The sequence below is a fragment of the Chelon labrosus genome (assembly GCF_963514085.1).
Source record: "Chelon labrosus genome assembly, chromosome: 21".
Classification (NCBI taxonomy): domain Eukaryota; kingdom Metazoa; phylum Chordata; class Actinopteri; order Mugiliformes; family Mugilidae; genus Chelon; species Chelon labrosus.
In genome coordinates this window covers 15,669,935-15,692,260 of record NC_140354.1, presented here as the reverse complement: position 1 = coordinate 15,692,260, position 22,326 = coordinate 15,669,935, and the positions used below count along the sequence as shown (strand labels likewise).

Genomic DNA, 22,326 nt, shown 5'->3' with positions numbered 1-22,326 from the left:
GGTATCAAACTCGTTTTAGTTCGGGGGCCACATACAGCCCAATTTGATCCCAAGCGGACAACTGTAGATTTATTTCCATTTATTTTAATGCAAAGAAGAACAAGTGAATTAGGAGAATGTTTGCATTTAATAAACTTCAAAAATTAAATTTCTTAAGAAAAATAAGTGTAATTTGGGCACATTGCTATCTGCTGTTTAGTCCTGGGTCTCAGTGTTGTGTTCTGTCCACTTCTCTTTTTAAAACAGTGGACAAATTAGGCATAGCAGTTATTTTCATTGAAGAACTGCAGACTTCACTTTGCAAATTCATTCTTTGGGCCAGATTTGACCTTACTGCGGGCCGCTTTTGGCCCCCAGGCCTTATGTTTGACACCTGTGAGCTAAGACATTTCCCTCTGAAATTTAGTGGCGTAAACGAAGGAAAATCACATGTAAATTAAGCAATTCAATTTATAATAGTGTAAATAACAATACATATTGAATCGAGCCGCTTTACAAACCCCCAGAGCTTTGCTTAGGTGATAAATGTTGTATTTGGAACTGATGCTACCTGTTTGAAATTGTGTAGACACGTGTCCTGGGCTGAAATAGTTCACACAAACACACACAAGAAATTACAGACAACTTTTATAATTGTAATCAATACATCGGTGTGTAACAACGGCAACCTCAACAGCGGCTTCGTGTCCAGTTGCAGCGTTGATAACGTCAGTCCTGACGCTTAACAGGGGAGTGGAAGTGCTTTTACTTTGAAAAGTAAACCTGTCAAGAGTGATAACCAATTAAATCATGCAGCATTCAAGTTACACGGGAAAATCCAGGGTTCTTCTCAGCCGACAGTATTAAATAATTATAAACAAACATGTTTTCACTTAATGTTTGATGATGCATTTTCACTGTTAATCCCACTGAAAGCCTGTGATCAACAGATTGTCCGCACAGAACACTGGAATCGTCCATTTTCCTCAGCGAGCTCGAGTGCAGCCTGACACCTCCTCCAGTCAGTTGGCTTTGGGCAGCCTGTAGACGCCTGCAGAAACCATCAGCTGATGCTCCCTGACCTTCCTCTGCAGGAAGGCCTCCAGCTCGTTGACGTCCATCTCCGTCACGACGGGTCCCGTGGCGACGAACATCCGCAGCATGGAGTGGATGCGGTCCAGCGTCATGCTGTCCAGGTTGGTGAGCATGGCCTGGATGTAGGCCCAGAACAGCTGCAGACGAGAGAGTGAGTGAGTTTCAGATGTCTAGGGAGGATTCATGTTTACATCCTGTCTATCTTTATGAGGACCAGATTGAGTTTTAATCCTGGTTTTAAACCAAGATCACATCTGATTAGTAAAGTAAGTGCTAACAGGACATAAAATGTATTTAAAGACTAAATCCAGGGCTTTTTAAAACCTGCGTGTACCTGCAGCTTCTCCTCCCTCTGCTCAGACTGAGTGGTGGTGTTCGAGTCCCGCTCCTCGTCGCTGTCGATCAGCATCACTCCTCTCTCCTGCTTCTCTTTGGACGAACCCGTCTCCACCACGTAGTAGCGGCCGCCCGCCTCCTCCCTCAGCACGCCGTGCTGCTGCCACAGTGCCAGCTTCCTGTGCACCAGCTCCTTCGGGGCGCCCAGCTTCATGCTCAGCTCCTCCAGCGTCCAAGAGCCTGAGGGACGACAGACTTTATGTGATACAGCTTCAATACCAAGACGCAGAGCGGGTGTCTTTGATGACGTTGTAGATCGGGGGCTGATCAGAATTCAAATTTCGTTTAATCGGCAGGAAAATAAATGAAATATTAATCTGAAAAGGAGAGAGCTTACTCTTTTCCTGAAAGTGCAGGATGATGGCGGCGTGGATGGGGGAGACGGTGAGGTTGGTAAGAGTGCGGTCCTCCAGCTCTACGTCCAGAGTGACTGAGCCCAGATGAGGCTTCCAGCTCAACGTCCTCATGGCCTGAAACACAGAAGACAAGTCAACACAAGAAGCTTCAGCAGCATCTATCTATCTATGATGTGTTCAGGGACAGTAGGACAAACAAAGTGCTTCATGTTGGCAGCAGGTTTAATGCTGCAACATTAAACTTTGAAAAAATAGAAGTAGAAGTGATGACAGGGTGACTGATTTTCCATCTTTGAGAAATTTCACATTCATCAGCTCAGGGATTTACTTTTAATCGTTTGTCTTAGATGTCAAACTCTACCTTGAGCTTTTCGTAGCGGTGCGTGTAAGCCTCCATGGCCTGACAGACGACAGGAGGCAGCTCCAGCTTCTCCTCCTTCAGAGGAGGCCAGAACTCAGACGACAGGATGATGGCCGACAGCGACAGCGGCGGCTGCTCCTCCTCGCCGAGCCTCGACTCCTCCTCCCGGATGTTGCTGTTGATCCTCCGAGAGTCCGCCATGTCCTGTGGGTAGACTGGGACTTTAGTACAGTTTAGTTTCCTTAACACTGACAATCAAGTAGTGGCTGTATTTCTTTCTGTTGCGTGAACCTTCAGCATGACTTCGCAGTAATGCATGTGCGACTCTCCGAACCGCAGCTTCAGCAGCTCCACGTTACGAATCTCCCTGAAAACACGAAGATGAACATGAAGACAAAGAAAACTCTCGATTCAGTTAATTTCGTGGGATATTAAAGTTAATTAGCAGTTCCCAGTTATAAATATGATTAATAAACTTTAGATTTTCCTGGTTCATGATGCAGTCGGCTTGTACCTGGCAGTGTTGTAGTTGAGCTGATGCAGCAGTCTGTCTGCCAGGACGGCTCTGTACTCGTCGATGAAGATGTCCTTGCTGCCGTAGATGCTGACCAGAAGGCTGATGATGTCTGACGAGCGACGCTTGGAGCCCATTTTATCTGACGAACATTAAGAAGAAACACATGTGTGAGTGTTATCCACCTAATTCAACAGCAGCAGTCACTAAGACCTGATGCATTTACTGACCGGGCACAGCGTCGGTCGGGTCTGGAGTCCAGTCTTCGGGGTCGTTGCCTTCCTCGTCGCTGTCCTGCATCTCCAGAGTCACTGGGTCTCCTCTGGACAGCTCGGAGGCCAGATCAGTGCAGCCCTCTGCGTCTCCAGTCAGACCGGCGACAATCTGCCTCACCGTGTCCTCCCGAGTCCTTGAACACATCACAAGAGCTTCAACCAAACTCTGACCGCAGCAAACTCTGTATATAAACTGTTTACTTTTTTTATATATATATTTTTCTTTTTATATTTTTGGTGCCAATGACTCACCTGAGGTACTTTCGGATGGGCTGGCAGGCTACCTGAAGGATGACCATAGACGGATCCAGCTCTCTGAGGGCTTTGATGGCGGAGATGTAAACCGTGAGGATGTCAGATGTGTGAACGCCTGAACATGAACAAACAGATGAAATAGAAATATTTTTTTTTTTTTTGTTAAACGGTACAGTTCAAAGCTTTTATGACGACATTGCTTATTTTCAAGACCCCCAACTCTGGGTTTCTGATCTGATCAGCTGTAGAAAATAAAAACGTTGTACAGTAACTGACCTGGATGCAGCAGACGGCTTTCAAAAGCAGATTTGAGCGAGGTGAGGAGCTGCTGCCTCTGGTTGGTTCTTTCCAGACAAAACTTCAGATCCTCAATAGCAGCTTTAGATTCTGGGAAATCTGAAGGAGACAGACAGAAGGAAGGACTTGGTGTTATAACTGATCTTATTAAAGCGTGACAGGAACATTTTTAGATCAATTATACATCTCCCACCTCTGATGATGCTGAACAGCTCTTCAATCCTCATGTTGACATAAATCCTGCAGAAAAACTGATGCATGTGGCATCTCCACTGCTTCAGGATGGAGCTGGCAGGCTGGATGCCGGGAGCACTGGGAGCACTGGGAACACTGGGAGCCGCTGGCATTGGAGCATCTCCATCTGCCTCGCTGGCAAACACTTTGCTGAGCCACCCCAGCACCAGCTCCAACCACTGTTCACACAAGAACGCATATTTATAAGGCACAGAAGAGGAAGGCCAAGGCTTGATTGTGGAAAGACATGCAGATGTTTCACCTCCTGGAACTCCATCAGGAAGGAGCGCTCGTACTCGCCACGGCAGTGCTGCTCCATGCGCTGCTCAATAAGCTTGTGGAGGATGGAGGTGACGGCCTCAGAGCTGACCCACTGCAGCAACTGCAGCTTGGATCTGCATGGAAACAACAACTTAATGATTGTTTAAACGCACACGTGACGAACACCTACCACATTTACTTCCTGAATCCACTCACAGGATGTGGCTGAGCTCCTGCAGTTGTTCCAAAGCCGGCTGACACCAGCACTGCTGTGCCGGGACCCCACAGCCCGGGCACGCCCCTCCCTCTGGGCTGTCGGTAGCCTCGGCTCCATCTTCATCGCCGCCCTCCTGGTTCATGTAGACGGAGAAGGTTCTGCTGTAAAACTCCAGCACTCGCTCCTGGAGAACCGGAGATGGCGAGAAAAGGAGGAGGGCTCTGATGGTGGTGAAGGCCCGCTCCTGGAGGCCCTTGGGTCCCGGGCCACACAGACCGCCACAGCCCTCGTCCTGCCATGCCCCTAGCCTCTCTAGACCACCTGGAAGAAGGAAGAGAACATGTTTTACTGCTGCTGGCTTTAACAGATGAATTAAATCAGCAGGAGACGGTATTCTCTACTTGCCCAGGAAAGGTTTTAGCCGGTCCAGCAAAGTCCTGAAGGCTGTGAGGAGAACCCAGGCTCTGTCTCTCTCCTCCAACTCGTTCTCTGGCTGTTTGAGTCCGGCCCAGAACTCAGGTACCACGGAGGATGACAGATGCATCTGCAGAGTCTCCAGCAGCCAGCCGCCCAGCAGTCGGCCCAGACCCTGACTGCACAGCAGGGCCAAGGAGTCCGAGAGGCTCTGCTCCGACAGCGAGCAACCAGGAGACACCTAGATGGGACAGAGACAAAGGGTCAGACTCAGTGTCAGACTTATAGTATCACTTTGTGTCGTATGTCTGCATCTCTTTTGTTGCTTTAACACATTTCTGTTGTTTTGCATGTTTTTGCAGTTATTTTATCTCTCTTTAAGGTCGTTTTGTGTAATGTTAATGTTTAAATGTTAGATCACTTCAGGCCCAGTGGCCCTTGACCCCGATAATAACCTGTTTCATAATAATTGTGACAGTAAACATTAATGAGGAGGACAGAAGAAGGCACAGCTATGCCGAATTTAAGTGAACACTCCTACAGATTAGCTCAGCGTCACACATCATGTCACATTGAGGAGAAACCATTACTTCAGTCAAAACAACTTTAACTCGTGAGATATTTGAATGATGTGTGGCTTCATCGCTCCACTCTGTGCTGACTTCTGTCTTTAGCTCCCCTTGTCCAGTGTAGCTCAACACTCACCAGAGCTGCAGCTACAGTTTCCCAAGCATCAGCGACCCTGTGATCGTGTTCAGGTCCTGACATCTCCACAGAGTCCGATTCCATCACAGTTTCTTCCATTTTTCCTTGACTTTCTTCACACGCGACGAACTAGCTTGTGTAAGTGCAACATTTAAACTTCGGCTTAAATGTGTCGTCTTAAAACGCCACACGAGGAAATGTACAAACGCGCATTACGTCTTAGTTGTTTTCTTATTAATGTCCTACAATAGTAATTACTGCAAATCTGTCACACCACTCTGTTATTAACCTGAAGTAAACACTGCATGATTCTTCCTCTCATATCGCGCGTTTACTTCTTCTGCTTCTTCTTCGCCGACGCTTTTATTCTTCTTCTAGTGATTTTTATGCAGAAACGTTGAAGGCTGCCCTCTACAGACACAGATCACAAATGGAACCTTGTGTGCCCTCTGGTGGACAAATTATGGAACTGCTCCACTTCTGAATATCACTATTTTTACATCTGATTATGTACAAAAACATTACTTATACGTCTTGTCTATTTTATTTTTTTAAATTAACAATTTATTAACATTTATTAGCAGCAAGTGCAGTCGTCACATCGAAACTAAACATCCGATGTTAAGCATTTTAGCCACCTAAAGCTACATTATTTTCTTCTGCTTTGCATCGTTTACGTCGTTTACGGTATAAGCATTTCTCGTACCTGATGTGTCGGCATTGGTTTCTGTAATTATTACAGATTAACAGATTAACGTATCATGAAATAATTTCGAAATAATAATAATAATAATACTTTCGGTTCAGTTTAAAATTCTGTTAATAGGACATGATAGTGGTTTGTATTTGCAATCGTTGGGTTTTTCTGCCCCCTCGTGGTCATATTTAGTAACTACACCTCAGCCCGATTAGTGTCAAGGTAGCCATATTAAGTATGAGCATCTACTTCCTTCTGGTTTATACTTTCAAAATAAAACATTTTCAACGGTTGCACTTACGCAGTTCTACCACCAGGTGGCATAGATTTTCCATTTCTGCCACCTGGAAGTTTTCCATTAAATCCGAAATATTGTGTTTAGTTTCTCTGTTTATACCATCTGCAAGATACATGTTAAAAGAATAACGACTTTAAAATATAAAATATTACCTTTGACGATTGATTATGTACGTACTATCTACTCGTTTTCTCTCATTTTTACGTTCTCCAATAGTCCTTCGCGGTGGGAACATGCGAACAGGTAAACAAATCATTAAATAAAACATATATACATATAAAAAACGATAAGCACAATATTATATTGAAAATAATTTACATAGTGCAATTTGCACGCCGCAAATTTCCCCACTGTGGCATGAATAAATGGTTATTTTCTCTTTTCTCTTAGGGTTTACGTACGAAAACAATCAATGATGCACCAACAACAATAATAATAAATAAAAAAATCTAAATTATGTTTTTATCTGTTGTTTCCGTAATAAAAAAGGATTTAATGAAAAAATGTATTTAATTCTGATGGTTGCACATCACAAATGGAACAAATGTGCCATCTGGTGGTCAAAATAGGGAACTGCTCCACTTCTGAATATCACTATTTACATCTGATTACGTACAAACACATTACTTAGAGATATTGTTTCTTTTCTGCAGCAGTAATTCAGTAAAATTAATAATTGTTAGACATTTATTAGCCTCAAGTCCAGTCGCCACATTTAAAGTACACATCGAAACTAAACATCCGCCGATAAGCATTTTAGTCACCTAATTACAGAACAAAACCGACACATCTGGTACAAGAAGAAATGCGTAAACGTAAAATAATTGTGTAAGATTATTAAATTAAGAACATTGTCATTAATATTTATATATCATTTCGTTTCTGTTTAAAACGTGTGTTCATCAGGCATAACAGCAGTTTGTATTTGCAATCGCGGGTATTTCTGCCCTCTAGCGGCCATATTTAGTAACTACAGTTGTGCTCAACTAGCATCAAGCTAGACATATTAAGTATTGATTTCTACTTCTGGTTAACCCTTTCAAAATAAAATATTTTCAACACTTGTACTTACAGACTTTGACCACCAGGTGGCACTGTATGTTGGAAATCTGTCTGTCTACGTTCTACAATAGTGCAACCATCTTTGTTCGGAGTACACAGAAAAACTCAAAACAGCAGACTAGATACCATAAGCAAAATAAAATAAAATAAAATAAATAAATAAAACGTGGAAAAATACTGCGAATACTGCAACAACGACCTTTCAAACTAGAATGCAGTTACACGTTGTGACCACTAGACGGCAACACTGTGTTAAATATGTTCAGTCAAGCTAGACATAATAGCATAAAGATATTTCCGGTAGAGATATTCAAAATAAAACTTTCAAAAAAGTTAAACGTACATTTACGTACTTACCACATCATTATGGATATTATGATATAAAACATGCAGGAGATTATGTTTGTTGTGTTACCACGTATTTTTTATTTCTGATGAAATGTGAAAGAAAATCATACTGTCTTAATGCCACACTGACATTTTGAAGGTCTTCGTGTTAACATCCGGTTAGCAGCAGCTACTACTATGGGCATACACAGGAGCATCATAATTTATGTCTAGCTGTTTTGTCTTTTAATGGCCCTAATGAAAACCACCGTTTGAGTCTGAAAACAGTTCTATGGATGATCATATATTTACCGTACAGTATATTTGAAATGTGGTCATTGTAAATAATCATATCCTACGGAGGGCAGTATTACGCACCAGTAGCGTCAAAAGTGGCAAAAACCCCCGAAGAAGAAGAACATTAGGATGGCTGCGGAGAGCGAGTAAGTAGTCTGTTGGCAACATGTCATAATTCTCCCAACAAACTTTCAAACACTTCATGGCAGTCTGCAGATTTGATCTCCGGATGATCCAGTCAGTGGAGGCCGCAGTGCTTTGAGTAAAATCGGACGCAGTGCCACAGGTCTGATGTAGTTAGCCAAGCTAACAGGCTAACGTTAGCTTAACGTGTGTGAACGTTAGCCGACTCGGGTCCAGATTCTTCACAAGTTAACGACGATGTTTTTCTTTTCCGCAGCGTGCAGTCTGAAATCGAGGTGCTGCAGTCCATCTACCTGGATGAACTGATGGTTAACAGGAGGGAGGACGGGTGAGGAAACGGCTAAGCTGTCAATATCAGCTCCTTTCTGCTTCAGTTTAGGCTCCGAGTTTGGATGATTATTTGGATGGAAAGAGTAAAGAGTGGAACAACTTGACTCGTGGTCATCAAGAAACACATTGTGAACAATAATTTTAAGTAATGCATGAAGTAAAAAAAATTGGTGATTTTAAATGAAAACATCCAATCATAAACATGCACATCTACACAAGATCAGGCAAAACATTACAACCACTGACAGGAGAAGTAAATAACACTGACAACCATGTGACAGTTTAATGTTCTGCTGGGAAACCTTTGGACTTGCACCACCCACCTAGACCAGACCAGGCACCTCCACCCTACAGCAATGACACTCCTTGATTACATTAGATTAGATATGTACTTTATTTATCCCATCCCCAGCAGGATGCAATCTGAGTCCCCTCCCCTCAACCCATAGCACCCAAAGCCCCCCCATTAACATCATCCTGTTGCCAGACACCACAGGACACCCTCAGAAGGCCCATGTCCATTCTCTGATGAGTCACAACTGTTTTGGAGGCAACAAGGGAGACCTACACAATATTAGAAAGGTGGTTGTAATGTTATGCCCTGATCGAAGCTATTCTTCCAAACAAGCAAACCCGTGTGCCATCGACATTAAATGCTTTGTCACTTGCAAAGCTAAAAATGTAGTTTAAATACTAAAATGCCCACTTAATAAAATGTATATAGGTGAAACACGTCTTTCCCTAAAAGAACAAATAACTGAACATTATCTTGCTTTGTCCTGCAACTTCTTTTCTTATGTCTTACAGTTTATTGTGGAAACATATCATTACTCTGACCAACGGTTAAGCAAATATAAAAACATGAAAGCTCTACATTTTTCAGGCCAGCATGTGCCCAACAGTTGACTAATAATAGAAGCACAGACTGAATCATCGTCATGCATATTTTAAACTCCTATTATTCTGCACTGCTACACTTTCTTTCTTTTTTTTGTGTGTCATTACCAGCTGCTTCAGCTGAGACTTGACATTCACTTCACTCCCAGTCAGTCTGCTCACTGATTCATAAGCACTGTTAATATCATGCCTGATATCTGTAGACACAAAGTGGTTTCATCAGTCCCAGACCCAGACATATTCAGTTTATCATCTCATGAGGAAGAAACGGTGAATCTACAGAAAGAAGCCGCAAGTAATATTAATGTAATGTAATAATAATATTAGAAGGACAGATAACCTCCTGGGTGTAGTTGGAACGGTTCCTCAACTGTTCCGTTGTCTCTGTGCAAGAAAAAGTAGATTTTTCTCGACAAATGCTGTTTTTTTTTTTTAAGACTTTAGCTTCCGTGTTTTATTAAAGCTGCCGCTGTGTTGCTGCTGCAGGGGCTGGGAGGTGAGCCTGGTCCTGTACCCGTCCACAGCGGAGGACGCCGTCTCTCAGTTTGTGCGACTCACACTGACTTTGAGCCTCGATCAGCAGGTACGCTCTCATCATCATCATCATCATCATCATCATCATCTCCTGACAGTGTTGTTGACTGTCTGTACACATACAGCTGATTTACTTGAACGCAGCAAGGAAAATGATCATAATCAAATATTTAATGTTAATGGAAGTCAGATTTATTTGTGGAAAAAGTAAGTACACACTTGGCCTCAGAAGTTGGTTGTCCAAGAGTGTCACCACATCTGCTTTCTGAATGTTTTGACCAGCAAAATACTTTCAGGATGTCTGAGGCTTTTCTTGACTTCTTCAAATCCCACCACAGCGTTTTGATTTCATAACCCACCGTTTCTTCTTTGCTGCAGCTAATGTTTATGTTTTTTTTTAATTGAAAGGCTTTCCCGTCCACGCAAATCAAACTTGTAGAATCCTTTTCTGATTATTGATGTTGCAGAGTTACCTGAAGATCTTGTGATTAAATTTTAGTTAGTAAAATCTTCTTTTTGCCTGTTTCCCTTGTGATTGGTCTGTTTTTTGTTTATTTAACTGAAGGAAGTCAAAAGACAAAATGTCCATTTATGTGTCTCATTCTCCAGGGTCAAATGTCTCCTCAAACATGTAAAAAAAGTGAAGATTTTCTTACATTTTCATTGTTGGTTTTGAATTTGTTTTGCTTTATCCCTCCACAGCTTCTTAAAACAACTCTTTTCTTTCCTCCTGTATTTTTAGTACCCCTTGTCGTCTCCAGACATCTCCATTCAGAACCCCCGCGGGCTTTCTGATGATAAACTCAGCAGGTAGCGAACCGACTCATTTACTTGCATTTTACACTGCTTTCAGCTCAGCAGATTTCATTTCAAATCTGTCTCTCTTAGCGTCCAGAAGTGTCTTCAGTTGGAGGCTCAGTCCTGTCTGGGCTCACCAGTGTTGTATCAACTCATTGAGGTCACTACATTTAGTGTTTATTTACTCTTATTTACAGTATGAAGAGAAGATATCAGTGTAAGGGATGGATTGTTTGATCGCTAACTGTTTGTCTCCTCCAGAAAGCTAAAGAAATCCTGACTGAAAGCAATATTCCTCATGGAAACTGTGTCATTTGCCTTTATGACTTTAAGGTAAGCTCTGTCCCATTGGTCCCTCAATAATAAAGAGAACTGTTTATGATTCAACAGTCATCCTCCTTACTTGGAAAGACTTCTAAGCAGTGCTTAAATAACTCCTCTATATAAATGTTTCTACAAGTGTTCCTGCAGTCTGCTAAAAAATGTAACAAACTCATCTTTGCTTCTGGTTTTCAGGAGGGAGAGACGTTCACCAAGACGAGCTGCTACCACTACTTCCACTCCCACTGCCTTGGCCGCTACGTCCGCCACTCTGAGAGGGAGCTCCGCCGCAGGGAGAAGGAGCTGGAGGAGGACAAAACAAGAGACGTGACAGACTGTCAGGTGAGATACCAGCTGCTGCGCCGACGTTCAATCGCTCCGATCAAAGAAATCCTGAATCCTGTCTTTGACTCCTCTGATAGGAGCTGACTGTGGTGTGTCCCGTGTGCAGAGACACTCTGACATACGACGTCGACCTGCTTCTGTCTTCACCTGCACCTAAGCTGCCCGAGGTGAAACCAGCTTCTGATGTTCCCAAGCAGCGGCCCCCGACGGCTCTGAAAAATCACACTGTTGTTTTTCTTTCAGCTGGATGAGGCGGCGATCGGTTCAGACTTTCAGCAGAAGTGGTGTGAACTCAAGAAGCTTTTGGACAGACAGAAGTCTAAAGGAGGAATCATTGACCCCGAGGTGGAATCAAATCGCTTTCTCATTCATATCAACGAGGTAACAATCATATTGGTTGCATTCTTTTAAAAATCTAAAGACACACAAAGGGGTCTGTGGAAGTAACATTTATTTATGAATCTGAAGCCAACAAATACAGCTGCAAAAACCCAAAATAATGTACTATTTGATTATGTCAACTCCCTCAGACCCCACCTGTTGCTGAGAATGGAAGCCTAGAGCTAGACGGCTCTCCTGTCCCCCCAATGTCCTCTGGCTCCAATGTGTCCTCTGATGAAACTGGTGTCAGAGCGGACCAGTTTGTTCCTGGATTCTCCAACTGTAGAGGCGTTCAGGGCCAGAGGCGTCAGCACCAGCCACGGGGACAGAGAAGAGGAGGCAGGTCCAGACACCAACACTGGAGAGCCACACCTGTCGCAGAGCACCTGGACAAACTGTCTCTGTCCTCAGACTGCACTGAAGGACCAGTTAAAACCAAAGCTCAGGGTAATCGTGGCCAAGACATGCAAGGCAACCCAGAATTATGTCAGTCCAAGACAGGCAGCGAAGTTTACGCAATGCAACAAGATTCTTCAGGCGATCAGTCCACGTCCCAGTCTGGTTTGGAAACTGAACCGCCAAAAGATGCTGCAGACTCTGTAGGCTGCCGGAGCCACCGTGGAAGGAGAAGGGGCCATCACCGACCTGCCCCACACACCGGGGCGCCTGGACCTGCACGGTACCACTGGGATGGTCGAGCTTCAAGAAACAGAGGAGGAGCCAATAATCTGTTCAGTAGAGGAGGTGGGTCCCGCCAGGGTCATGGCAGGGACTTCCAACAGAAGGTGGTGGACAGTGGAAGAGAGGAGGTGCTATGACAAAGGGCAACAGGAGGAACAATGAACAAATGTATGTGTGCCTCCATTATCAGTCTGCATAGATTCATGTCCTGCTCCAGAAATGACATTCGCTGTAGTATCTTCTACTTCTGTACGCCACCATTACCCCAGTTTCTGGTATGCACTTTCATACACACTAATATCAAACACAGATGGTTGTTGCTTTCTGTTGTGAGGCTATATGATTTGAAAGAACTACAAATTAAATTTTCTCTGGATGTGACTGTGTTGCAGTGTGTTTGTATTTTTCCAGTTGGGTTGAGATGAAGTGATTGTTGCAGCTTTAATAAATCTTTAATTAACCTGCAGAGTGGGGATTTTTACTTTAATGTAAATTTTTGCAAAATTAAAAACTTGTATTTTTTGTTTTTTATTAACCGAGGACTTCATGGCTATATATACAAAATCAAAGTTTAATTGTAGTTAGCAGTGAGTTTAAATTTGTCTAACTATTCTTGGATAAAACTACTTCCCTGTCTTGGAGGAATACCTTAACTTGCATATCATTTGTGCAATATTTATTTAAATATTAAAAAAGACAAAAACAAAATATGAGACAAATATGTATTTTTATTTAAGTTGTTTGAACATTTTGGCAAAATTAAGCTGTTTTTAATTTGGATGTTGAATGACGGAACTTTAACGAAGGTGACGCGAGGACTCATGGGAGATGTAGTTGTCGTGCGTTGAAGGAGGCGGAACGGAAGCGACGTTCCACCGCCGCCATCTTGAATTTTTTTTTGTTGTCGTTGAAGACCAACCCCTCTCGATAATTTCGGGGTTTCACGAAGGCGTGTGGATGTTTTTTAAAACCACCGAGGTGATGACTGGCGGGACCGACTTTCACAAGAGCTTCAACAACAACAAAGACTCTGAGCACAGAATGGACGTGGACATGGATTCGAGTCATAATGAAAGTGAGCGCGGAGAGCTGGACAGCAGCATCCCGGCTGCGTGCTCTTCTAACGGCAGTGGCGGGGAAGAGGACGAGGCGGAGGGCCTCGGCCGCTCGAGAGAAGCCGGGAGCTCTAGTAGTCAGCATACGCCGGACGGAGGCGGCGTTCTCGGCGGCGGCAGGGAGCAAGAAGTGTCGGTGGAAATCGGAGAGACTTATTTATGTCAAAGAGCCGACAAGACTTGGCGTGAGTGCTCTGCCTCTTTATGTCGGATTCAGTTAGCATGTTTGTAATGCAGACCGTTTAATCTTGTTGAGAAATTCACACCAAACACTCACTGCAATTTTGACGCAGAAAACAGAAATAGCCATAAGATATAATTCGGTAATTTATAGTTTGCTAAGCATTATTGGAACTTTCTGGAAGATGCGACATAGGCTAAATACTGAAGTCGTAACAGCGTAAACAACAGACGAGCCCCCTCTAAAAGTTGATATTTCACTGGAGTACATAAACGGACCTGACAGTATGGATGACTATATGTGGTCAAGTATAAAAACTCATATCAAATTAAAAAAAAAACTTTAAGTATGTTAGTTTTAGCTTTAAATAACTAAAGTCCACAAAATCTGAATGGAGTTTGGTGCATGCATATGTGCTTGCTTGTAGTGTTTACTGGCAAAACGTGATGGATCTTGTTCATGTTTTCAGACACAGCAGAGGTTATTCAGTCCCGACTGAATGAACAGGAGGGCAGAGAGGAGTTCTATGTTCACTATGTAGGATGTAAGTACACAATTAGTTATATATGTCCTCAGCTCCATCTCTGTCGTCTCTATGCCACACTCATCATACTTGAGTGTGTATCCTCTTACCTTCTTCACAATGGTCTTCATCTAAATTTTACTGCCCTGCAGTCAACAGACGCCTGGATGAGTGGGTGGGTAAGGCTCGGCTGGCACTTACCAAGACGGTGAAGGATGCCGTGAGAAAGAGCACCGAGATCGGAGGTGTTGGTGATTTGGGTGACCAACCTGAAAGGAAGATCACTCGCAACCAGAAGCGCAAGCATGATGAGATCAATCATGTGCAGAAGGTAGAGTGACAGAGGTATATTGTGCTGTGGTTACACTGTCATGTATTGTACATGTATCTTAACGATGTTTCTTTTGCAGACTTATGCAGAGATGGACCCAACAACAGCTGCACTAGAGAAAGAGCATGAGGCGGTATGTTTTTATAACCTCCTAGTATTTCTAGTATCATTTGCACTACTTGTCCGTTAAGTTTATACATTTACTGTCTAGCTTCTAGACACTCTATAATTTTCCTCTCTTCCACATCTGTTCCTCAGATCACGAAAGTGAAATATGTGGATAAGATCCAGATAGGAAACTTTGAGATTGACGCCTGGTACTTCTCCCCGTTTCCTGAGGACTATGGCAAGCAGCCCAAGCTGTGGATCTGCGAGTACTGCCTCAAATACATGAAGTACGAGAAGACATTCAGACATCACCTGGTCAGTCAAACTTCTTACTTCAATATAGGATGTATGATTGCTGCTTGTAGAGTCAGTGGGTCAAAGAATGAAAACAGTAAAGAGGGTAAATATTTTTGTCCTAGTAGTTTGGAGAAGAGACTTAAATGGTAATTCATGTTTATTTTTTTCACTGGGTGTATATCTCATTAATGTGGGTATAACTGCCATTTACTAACTGAATTAGTAATCTACATCTGGAGATACTTGACTTCTGATCTGCAGAGATGCATGCTTTACTTGCCAAATCTCCAGAAACCAAATAAATCCTTTTTGTGCATCCTTTACACCCCTGAGTGCAAGAAGTGTAACCGTTGACTTTTGCCTCCTCAGTCACACTGCCAGTGGAAGCAGCCCCCAGGCAAAGAGATCTATAGGAGGAGTAACATATCAGTGTATGAAGTGGATGGACGAGACCACAAGGTGAGCACACCTGAACACGTGAAGCATTTAACATCTGCAACTATGGATTCGTCTGCCTCTAGTATTTCAAATTATTCTGTAAGAATATGTGGTGATGTTGTCATGATTGTCTGTTTACAGATCTACTGTCAGAATCTCTGTCTACTAGCAAAACTGTTTCTTGACCACAAGACGCTTTATTTCGATGTGGAGCCCTTTATCTTCTACATTCTCACTGAAGTCAACAAACAGGGAGCACACATCGTCGGCTACTTCTCCAAAGTAAGCCTCATCATCTAGGGCTGTAACATGAAGTTTGGATCTGTTTTTTAAGTGTTTTTACAGTGTAGTTAACTCATACATATCATATATATTAATGCTGGAATGTTGCAAAAATGAGGAAGAGAGAACTGCAATCATGATGGTCTGTTGCTTTGGGTTTTGTGTTGCAGGAGAAAGAGTCTCCAGATGGCAATAATGTGGCGTGCATTCTCACACTGCCACCATACCAACGCAGAGGCTATGGAAAGTTCCTCATAGCTTTCAGTAAGTATGTAGATGTAATGTGTGTATTAACTGATAAAATTGAGCTTGAATGTGTAGAGAAGAAATCCAGAAATATCATAGCCTATTGGTTTCTTCTGTTAATGTCTTCAATGGCAGCAGCCAAAATATTTTAATATGGTAAATCATAAGAAACCCGAGAAAACCTGTGTGACCTTGGCATTTTTCAGAAAGTTCACTAACCAAATCAAGCACAAGTTTACTGACCAAATCAATGGCTAATCGAAATTATAATCATCAGCAGAAAAAAATGATTATTTCGCTATTGCTATCAAATCTAGAGCGGTAATGATGATTTGTCTGTAAGTAATTTGATATTGATTAATGCGTTCTGTCACCAATCAAGTAAAAAGGCCAAAAGATTTCTGAAAATATGATATCTTTTCTTTGTCATATATATTTTTAATTGATGCACATTTGGAAATATCATAATGGGCTGCAGCAAGATTGTACGTATATGTGTTTTTTGACATTTTGCAGACAAATCAAATAATTAATTGAAACCACAGTCTGCAGATTTATTATCGGCAAACATTTTCATTAGTTGAAACTTTAATAGATGTTATATGTGTGCAGGTTATGAACTGTCTAAGCTGGAGAGCACAGTGGGTTCTCCAGAGAAGCCCCTCTCTGATCTGGGGAAGCTGAGCTACAGAAGTTACTGGTCCTGGGTTCTACTAGAGATTCTGAGGGACTTCAGAGGAACATTGTCCATCAAAGACCTCAGGTAGACACACAGAAAGCTAGTTACCTGTAACCGTAAGGTTCCCTTGAATGTTTTAACATTTATTATGAGAACTTACTTCCCACAAAGCTGGCCGACTGTTGACTGCATAGCTTGTCCTCTGTATTTTACAAAATGTAGAGGAATGCCGTAAGACAAAGCTTTTGATTTACCTTTCAATCTATGTTGAACTCTGGGTAGTGACTGACAGAAGTGTGTATGCTGACACATGAAGTGCTCTAATAGTTAATGATTCATGGCTGACAGGCCTGTATGCCATCCTAAGGGGGACTTTAGTCAGCTGTCATGTCTTTATTTCATACTGTTGTCCCTGACGGCTCTGATTTTGATGCTTTTTTTCTGCAGCCAGATGACGAGCATCACACAGAGTGACATCATCAGCACGCTGCAGTCGCTCAATATGGTGAAATACTGGAAAGGTCAACACGTCATCTGTGTGACACCCAAACTTGTGGAGGAGCACCTGAAAAGCGCCCAGTACAAGAAACCACCAATCACAGGTATAGATCTCAGAAGGGAACCTGCCATATATGTATATATATATATATATATATATATATCCCAAAGACATTTTCTTCCACTGTGTATTTGACTTAGAAAATCACACACAAGCATTGGTTGAAATGAAAATTCACTATGTTGTCTAGCCGCATTTAGACTGATTTTCACTGATTGTGGTATTTTTTTCTGCTTTGTGTGACATCCCATTACACTCCTCTCTTTGCTACAAATATGATCCTCTTTTTTTGTGCGTTTGTCTTTTAACCTTGTTGTCCGGTGGTAATTTGACACATATTTTGTCTTTTGTCTCGTTCACAGTGGACACTATGTGTTTGAAATGGGCGCCTCCAAAAAACAAACAAGCCAAGCTATCCAAGAAGTGAGAGACGGATGCCGCACCTGTGCTTCAGTCAACATGTACATATCACATATTTTCTCCTCTGCTGTTAACACAATGTATATAGTAATTAGATGCATCCGTCATTATTTTCTTATAATAAATGTACATATAAAATGACACGTGACTGATTCCTTCCTGTGTTTTGAATGTTTTTGAAGCTGCAGAGAAATTGCTGAACTTGTACATACATAGTTGTTATTTATGTCAATAGTCTTTTAATCACCTTATTGTAATTTCAAAGGGTCCTGCAGTGGTAATTTAGGCCATAAAAACTTTATCTTGATGTTTTTTGTATTTTCATTACCTTTATTATTAAATGACACAAAACTATTCAGAAAAGTATTTTGGGACGTTTTAGAGCCTTCTGTAGAGTAGAGTTACCTTCATAAACATGTCACTAAATAAGCCTTAAGATACCAAGGCTCATGGGAAATGATGAATATTGACGACGCCATCTTTGTTAATTAGTTACACCTGAGGTCTTTCCTGCTGGGAGAAATGTTTGCTGTCCGTCTCTTGGATTTGTTATCGCGAAAATGACAAACAAATAATGACAAGCAGTGTGTCTGAAGAAGAGAGGAGTAAAAATAACTTATATTCAGCGGACAGCTCGTAAACGACTTGCAATGCAGCACCTTCATTCAACAGGTGAGTTGTGTACAAATGAACTACAAATGAGGTTGAAATGATAAAACGTAGCTCAAAACGTATTTGGTAAAAATGCACATTTAACAAGAACAACATAAATATAATGTTAAAGAACTGTGTTATTTTGGGATTTAAAATAAAAATAAAAACCCATGCAGTGATTCTGGCTATGGTATGTTAGCTGTTTGGCTAACCTAGTTCTTTTCACTTTCCCTTAATTTTTCAACTACTCAGTCTTTGAGTTTATCATATTGCACATAAAAAATACATAAATTGCAGCAATTGAATGCAAATAATTTGATAAGATAAAAACATTGTTTTAAAAGTTGTTTAGCTTACTAGCTAAATGCTAGATATCTAAAATCTAACTAGCCCAGTTGGCATAGGAGGTCAGTAAGCAATAGATCCAATCTGACAGCGACAGTTATATTATTATACATACAATATGTAATCATTTATTCTGTATTACACAATAAATTTAATGTATTTTAAATTGGCTTCCCCTTTACCAGCAGCATCATTATTGTATACTTTAATCCATCAATAACTCACTAAAACCTTGTCTTTTGGTCTCCAGTTTCGACCTTAGTCTGCTCATTATGTTATGCTCTCTAAAGGCGACAGAAGATGCATTATTATTGTAAAACTAGTTGTGATGTAAATGCTGAACATTTCCAGTCAGTTGCAGTCCGGGATTGATGTAATAATTAGATTAAACACAAGAGGGCAGCAGGTCTTTTGGTCTGTTGAAGGTGTAGTGAAGGTTTCCTCATATGAATGTAAAGGCTTCACAGCTGATTAGAGCTAATGGTATACACAGGGCAGACTAAATGCATGAGGAAAATGTTAAACTAGCTCCATGAGAAAAGAAGAAAAATGTTTTATGAGTTATGGTCAGTGTTACATGCTGGTTGACACACACAGACACAATAATTAGCTCTGTCCTCCTAAGCATGTGTCATCGATCATCTGTATTGATGATTCCATCACCGCTGGCTGTGGGTCCTCTTCACTGCAGATATGAAATCCTCAATGTAGTTTTTACTGTAGTAAAAGCAAGAGAGACAGATTTTTAATACTAATAACACTAATAACTGATCAGACAACGTTGCTTAAATAAAGGTAAATAAAAGGTGTCCTAGTATAATCAGGAAAAATTACTTCAAATTAGGAAAGTGCTCACTGTTATTCTACGAACATTTTTAATTTTAACTATTTTCATTGGTTTGTGGATGATTGTTATCATTATTAATTAAGCTGCTGATCAATTATTGATTTGAAAAGAAAAGACAGAAACACTGCCAAAGTGGCACTTTAACAGTTTGCGTTTTGCCCTGCTAACAACCAATACCTAACTTGGTAAACTTTAATAAAATGTAACCTGATTAAAAAGGGACAATCTAGAGAGATAATATTTAAATAATTATGAATAATTATAAGTAAATGTTATAGCTCCCAATGTAACTAAAACTGTCAAACTTAGCAGGAGAAGAAAATAACCAAAGTACCTCAAACTTGTACAATATTAATTAAATATGTTATATTACACCACATGCACTTATTGTAGTTTCATCAAACAAAGAGTAAAATATTGAGACTAAGTGAACGTTCCTACCAGTTTATGACCTTTCATCACCCAAAACTAATGCATCAAAATAACTTTCTTCCATTTAATGATCAAAACTTTCTCATATCAACATCAACATGATTATTGGCTTAAACTGAAAAAGGCTCTTGTGTTAAGTGTCTCCATAAAAAAAAAAAACAGAACATGAATGCACATTTTTCTTTTGAGAGATGAAGAAAAATGTTCAAGTCAATAATAAGTATGAGACCTGATTTGCTTGATGCAGACCTTAGTGTTGATTAATGAGCTTTTTGCACTTGTTGTATCCACTTTATTGCAGACAACATCTGTGTGTTTCTCAGAGAAGTGGCCGTAAGCTACCCGGTGTCGGTGCACCTCTACGTCCTGTCAGACCAGTTCCAAGGCTACCTGGCGTGTCATGAGGCCAGTAGACTAACCTCCACCCGGCTGTGGTCTGGAGACACGGACCCCAACACACCACCAGCGGTTTCCAGCATGTCCAGGTGAAACAGACACACATTTGTACTTCTAGTGTTGTGAAGATGATTGAATGCATTAAGATAGGAACTAAATGTGAACCAAGTCTGACCCAGTCACTGTTTTGGGACAGTTAACATCACCTATAGAGTAAACATCAAAATCATTTTGAGAACTGCATTTGTATGTTTCAGACTTCAGTTCTGATTGATGAACAACTTGTTGTGGCAACAAATATAGGATTAAAAACTCCTGTTAGAGCCCTCTCTGTATCCATGGCAAACCTATACTTCCCTTTTCTTGTAAAAAAAAAAACAACAAATATATTAACATATATTCTAAATAATATTAATATTGTTAATATACCCTAACTCATAATGTTTACATAGATAGCTAGTAGAGTCACTTAAGTCAAATGGCCTGATTGATGACCACTGTAACCCTTACTCATAATTATCAGATCCCATTAAGTGTTTACACAATCCCAACCCTAGTTTCAGCTACCTTTTATGTAGTGTTAAATAATTGTGTTTTCCTTGGATCATACTCCATAGCTCTGCATGTAAAATCTGAATTTGCAAACAGACGACTAAGTCAGGATGTCAAGTAATTAAATTAATTGTACTGAAGTATAAAGAGCTTAAGAACACGTTGGTGCAGGAAGCTCAAAATTAAATCTGAACATTCACAACAATACACTGGTGTGAAATAAGCTGCACAGACACAAATATAGGGAGATCCAGTTTTATTTTCAAAAATTGTACTTCAAAACCACTAAGGTAATTTATAAGGCATTCACAACAATTCATTTTTTTTGTTTGGTTTTTGGACATTTCAGACAGTTTGTGATGCTTTCAGTGAGGGTTTCCTAAAACAGGAGTACAGGTAAGGCACGGCACAATTCCCAGCGAGAGACAACAATAAAGAAGAGCCAGTAACTGTCACGTACGAAGGACAAATAGGCTGCTACTGGACATGAAACAGACAGAAACGTGTGAAGGGAAAAAGCATAAAATGAACCCTCTCAGCTGGGATTTTCATCCAGAATCTGAACGTCTGAATAATATTTTCACACCATCAAAATGTCTTAAAAAAACAGTCACATGACTTCTGTGGCACCATCACAGCACTCCGTCCAGACATCTGGACCTTGCTAGTCATTAATTTAAAATCTGTACATCATCTATCAAGTACTTTTTACAAAATACTACTTTACATGGATTCACTCGTCATATGAAAAACACACTGGATGTAAAATGGCTCTGAAATTTGAAATTGTTTTTTTTCTTTTATTATTTGGCGCACAAACAAAATATTTTATATTTTGTGTAACTTTCTGAAACATTTTTATATTTAGTTTTCAAATTTCATTAAATGTCATTAAAACCTGTAACATAATTAGTTTCGTACCTCTTACTTTTTGTTCAATCTTAACTGCAGTGCCAGTAATTTACTGATATTTCAGGTATCTTTTGTGGTTGTGCACGCTGCTGCTTTAGTGTATGAGCAGCTGAACGTCATTTAAAATTAAATATATATAATATTTACAGACGTGTCTAGTGTAAATCTCTCATACTGTTCATGTGTCTCACTTTGAGTGCTGACTGTCACAGTTCATTCAGATCTTTACCCCTCATGATTAGGAAAAACCCAGTCTGGTCTCCAGTTTTGGTCCAAACAATAATATTGTGCTATGGCAACTTTACACTTGGGAATAATTTATTTAAAAATGATTAAATATGACTTTTGTTTTGTAGTAATGAACAATATAACTGATAATGGATTGTATGGAGGATTTCACTCAACCTAACAAGATTTTTCTCAACAAGTTTAAAACTGACTTCAGACGTGAAGATACTCTGTAGAGGTCCCATTCTGATCTAACTGTGTTGTTTGTGTTCGATGTTTCTCAAAACAAATGACCTCATAAGGTTTAAAA

At 40.9% G+C, this 22,326-nt stretch overlaps 3 protein-coding genes across 3 annotated transcripts; 2 read left to right on the top strand and 1 right to left on the bottom strand.

The window, feature by feature from the left end:
• Positions 1–194: 194 nt before the first annotated feature.
• On the bottom strand, positions 195–5,885 carry anapc2 (anaphase promoting complex subunit 2). Its single transcript, XM_084570850.1, has 14 exons — positions 5,360–5,885; positions 4,646–4,895; positions 4,240–4,561; positions 4,025–4,157; positions 3,722–3,941; positions 3,508–3,627; positions 3,229–3,346; positions 2,932–3,110; positions 2,702–2,843; positions 2,479–2,554; positions 2,188–2,391; positions 1,808–1,940; positions 1,409–1,650; positions 195–1,211 (listed from the first exon to the last, which is right to left on the bottom strand). The coding sequence occupies exons 1-14, from the start codon at positions 5,456–5,458 to the stop codon at positions 1,002–1,004; spliced, it is 2,448 nt and encodes an 815-aa protein (XP_084426976.1). The 5' UTR covers positions 5,459–5,885; the 3' UTR covers positions 195–1,001.
• Positions 5,886–7,909: 2,024 nt separating this feature from the next.
• Positions 7,910–12,937, top strand: rnf25 (ring finger protein 25). Its single transcript, XM_084571243.1, has 10 exons — positions 7,910–8,186; positions 8,441–8,512; positions 9,898–9,994; positions 10,688–10,755; positions 10,834–10,903; positions 11,005–11,076; positions 11,260–11,406; positions 11,487–11,576; positions 11,653–11,790; positions 11,940–12,937. Exons 1-10 carry the CDS (start codon positions 8,170–8,172, stop codon positions 12,606–12,608), a joined length of 1,440 nt encoding a protein of 479 aa, XP_084427369.1. The 5' UTR covers positions 7,910–8,169; the 3' UTR covers positions 12,609–12,937.
• Positions 12,938–13,361: 424 nt separating this feature from the next.
• kat8 (K(lysine) acetyltransferase 8) lies at positions 13,362–17,964 on the top strand. The gene is made up of 11 exons (XM_084570236.1): positions 13,362–13,771; positions 14,237–14,311; positions 14,443–14,621; positions 14,701–14,754; positions 14,880–15,044; positions 15,396–15,485; positions 15,606–15,746; positions 15,917–16,010; positions 16,605–16,755; positions 17,119–17,273; positions 17,593–17,964. Exons 1-11 carry the CDS (start codon positions 13,429–13,431, stop codon positions 17,655–17,657), a joined length of 1,512 nt encoding a protein of 503 aa, XP_084426362.1. The 5' UTR covers positions 13,362–13,428; the 3' UTR covers positions 17,658–17,964.
• Positions 17,965–22,326: the final 4,362 nt, after the last annotated feature.

Excerpts from the sequence above, each read along its gene's own strand:
- kat8 (XM_084570236.1), top strand. The coding sequence starts at position 13,429 with ATGTTTTTTAAAACCACCGAGGTGATGACTGGCGGGACCGACTTTCAC. Across the intron at positions 15,486-15,605 it reads TGGATGGACGAGACCACAAG|ATCTACTGTCAGAATCTCTG; the intron begins GTGAGCACACCT and ends GTCTGTTTACAG. Across the intron at positions 16,756-17,118 it reads TTGTCCATCAAAGACCTCAG|CCAGATGACGAGCATCACAC; the intron begins GTAGACACACAG and ends TTTTTTCTGCAG.
- rnf25 (XM_084571243.1), top strand. Across the intron at positions 10,756-10,833 it reads TCTGATGATAAACTCAGCAG|CGTCCAGAAGTGTCTTCAGT; the intron begins GTAGCGAACCGA and ends TGTCTCTCTTAG. Across the intron at positions 11,577-11,652 it reads CTGCACCTAAGCTGCCCGAG|CTGGATGAGGCGGCGATCGG; the intron begins GTGAAACCAGCT and ends TTTTTCTTTCAG.
- anapc2 (XM_084570850.1), bottom strand. The coding sequence starts at position 5,458 with ATGGAAGAAACTGTGATGGAATCGGACTCTGTGGAGATGTCAGGACCT. Across the intron at positions 3,942-4,024 it reads TCCTGATGGAGTTCCAGGAG|TGGTTGGAGCTGGTGCTGGG; the intron begins GTGAAACATCTG and ends TTGTGTGAACAG. Across the intron at positions 2,392-2,478 it reads ACTGCGAAGTCATGCTGAAG|GACATGGCGGACTCTCGGAG; the intron begins GTTCACGCAACA and ends GTCTACCCACAG.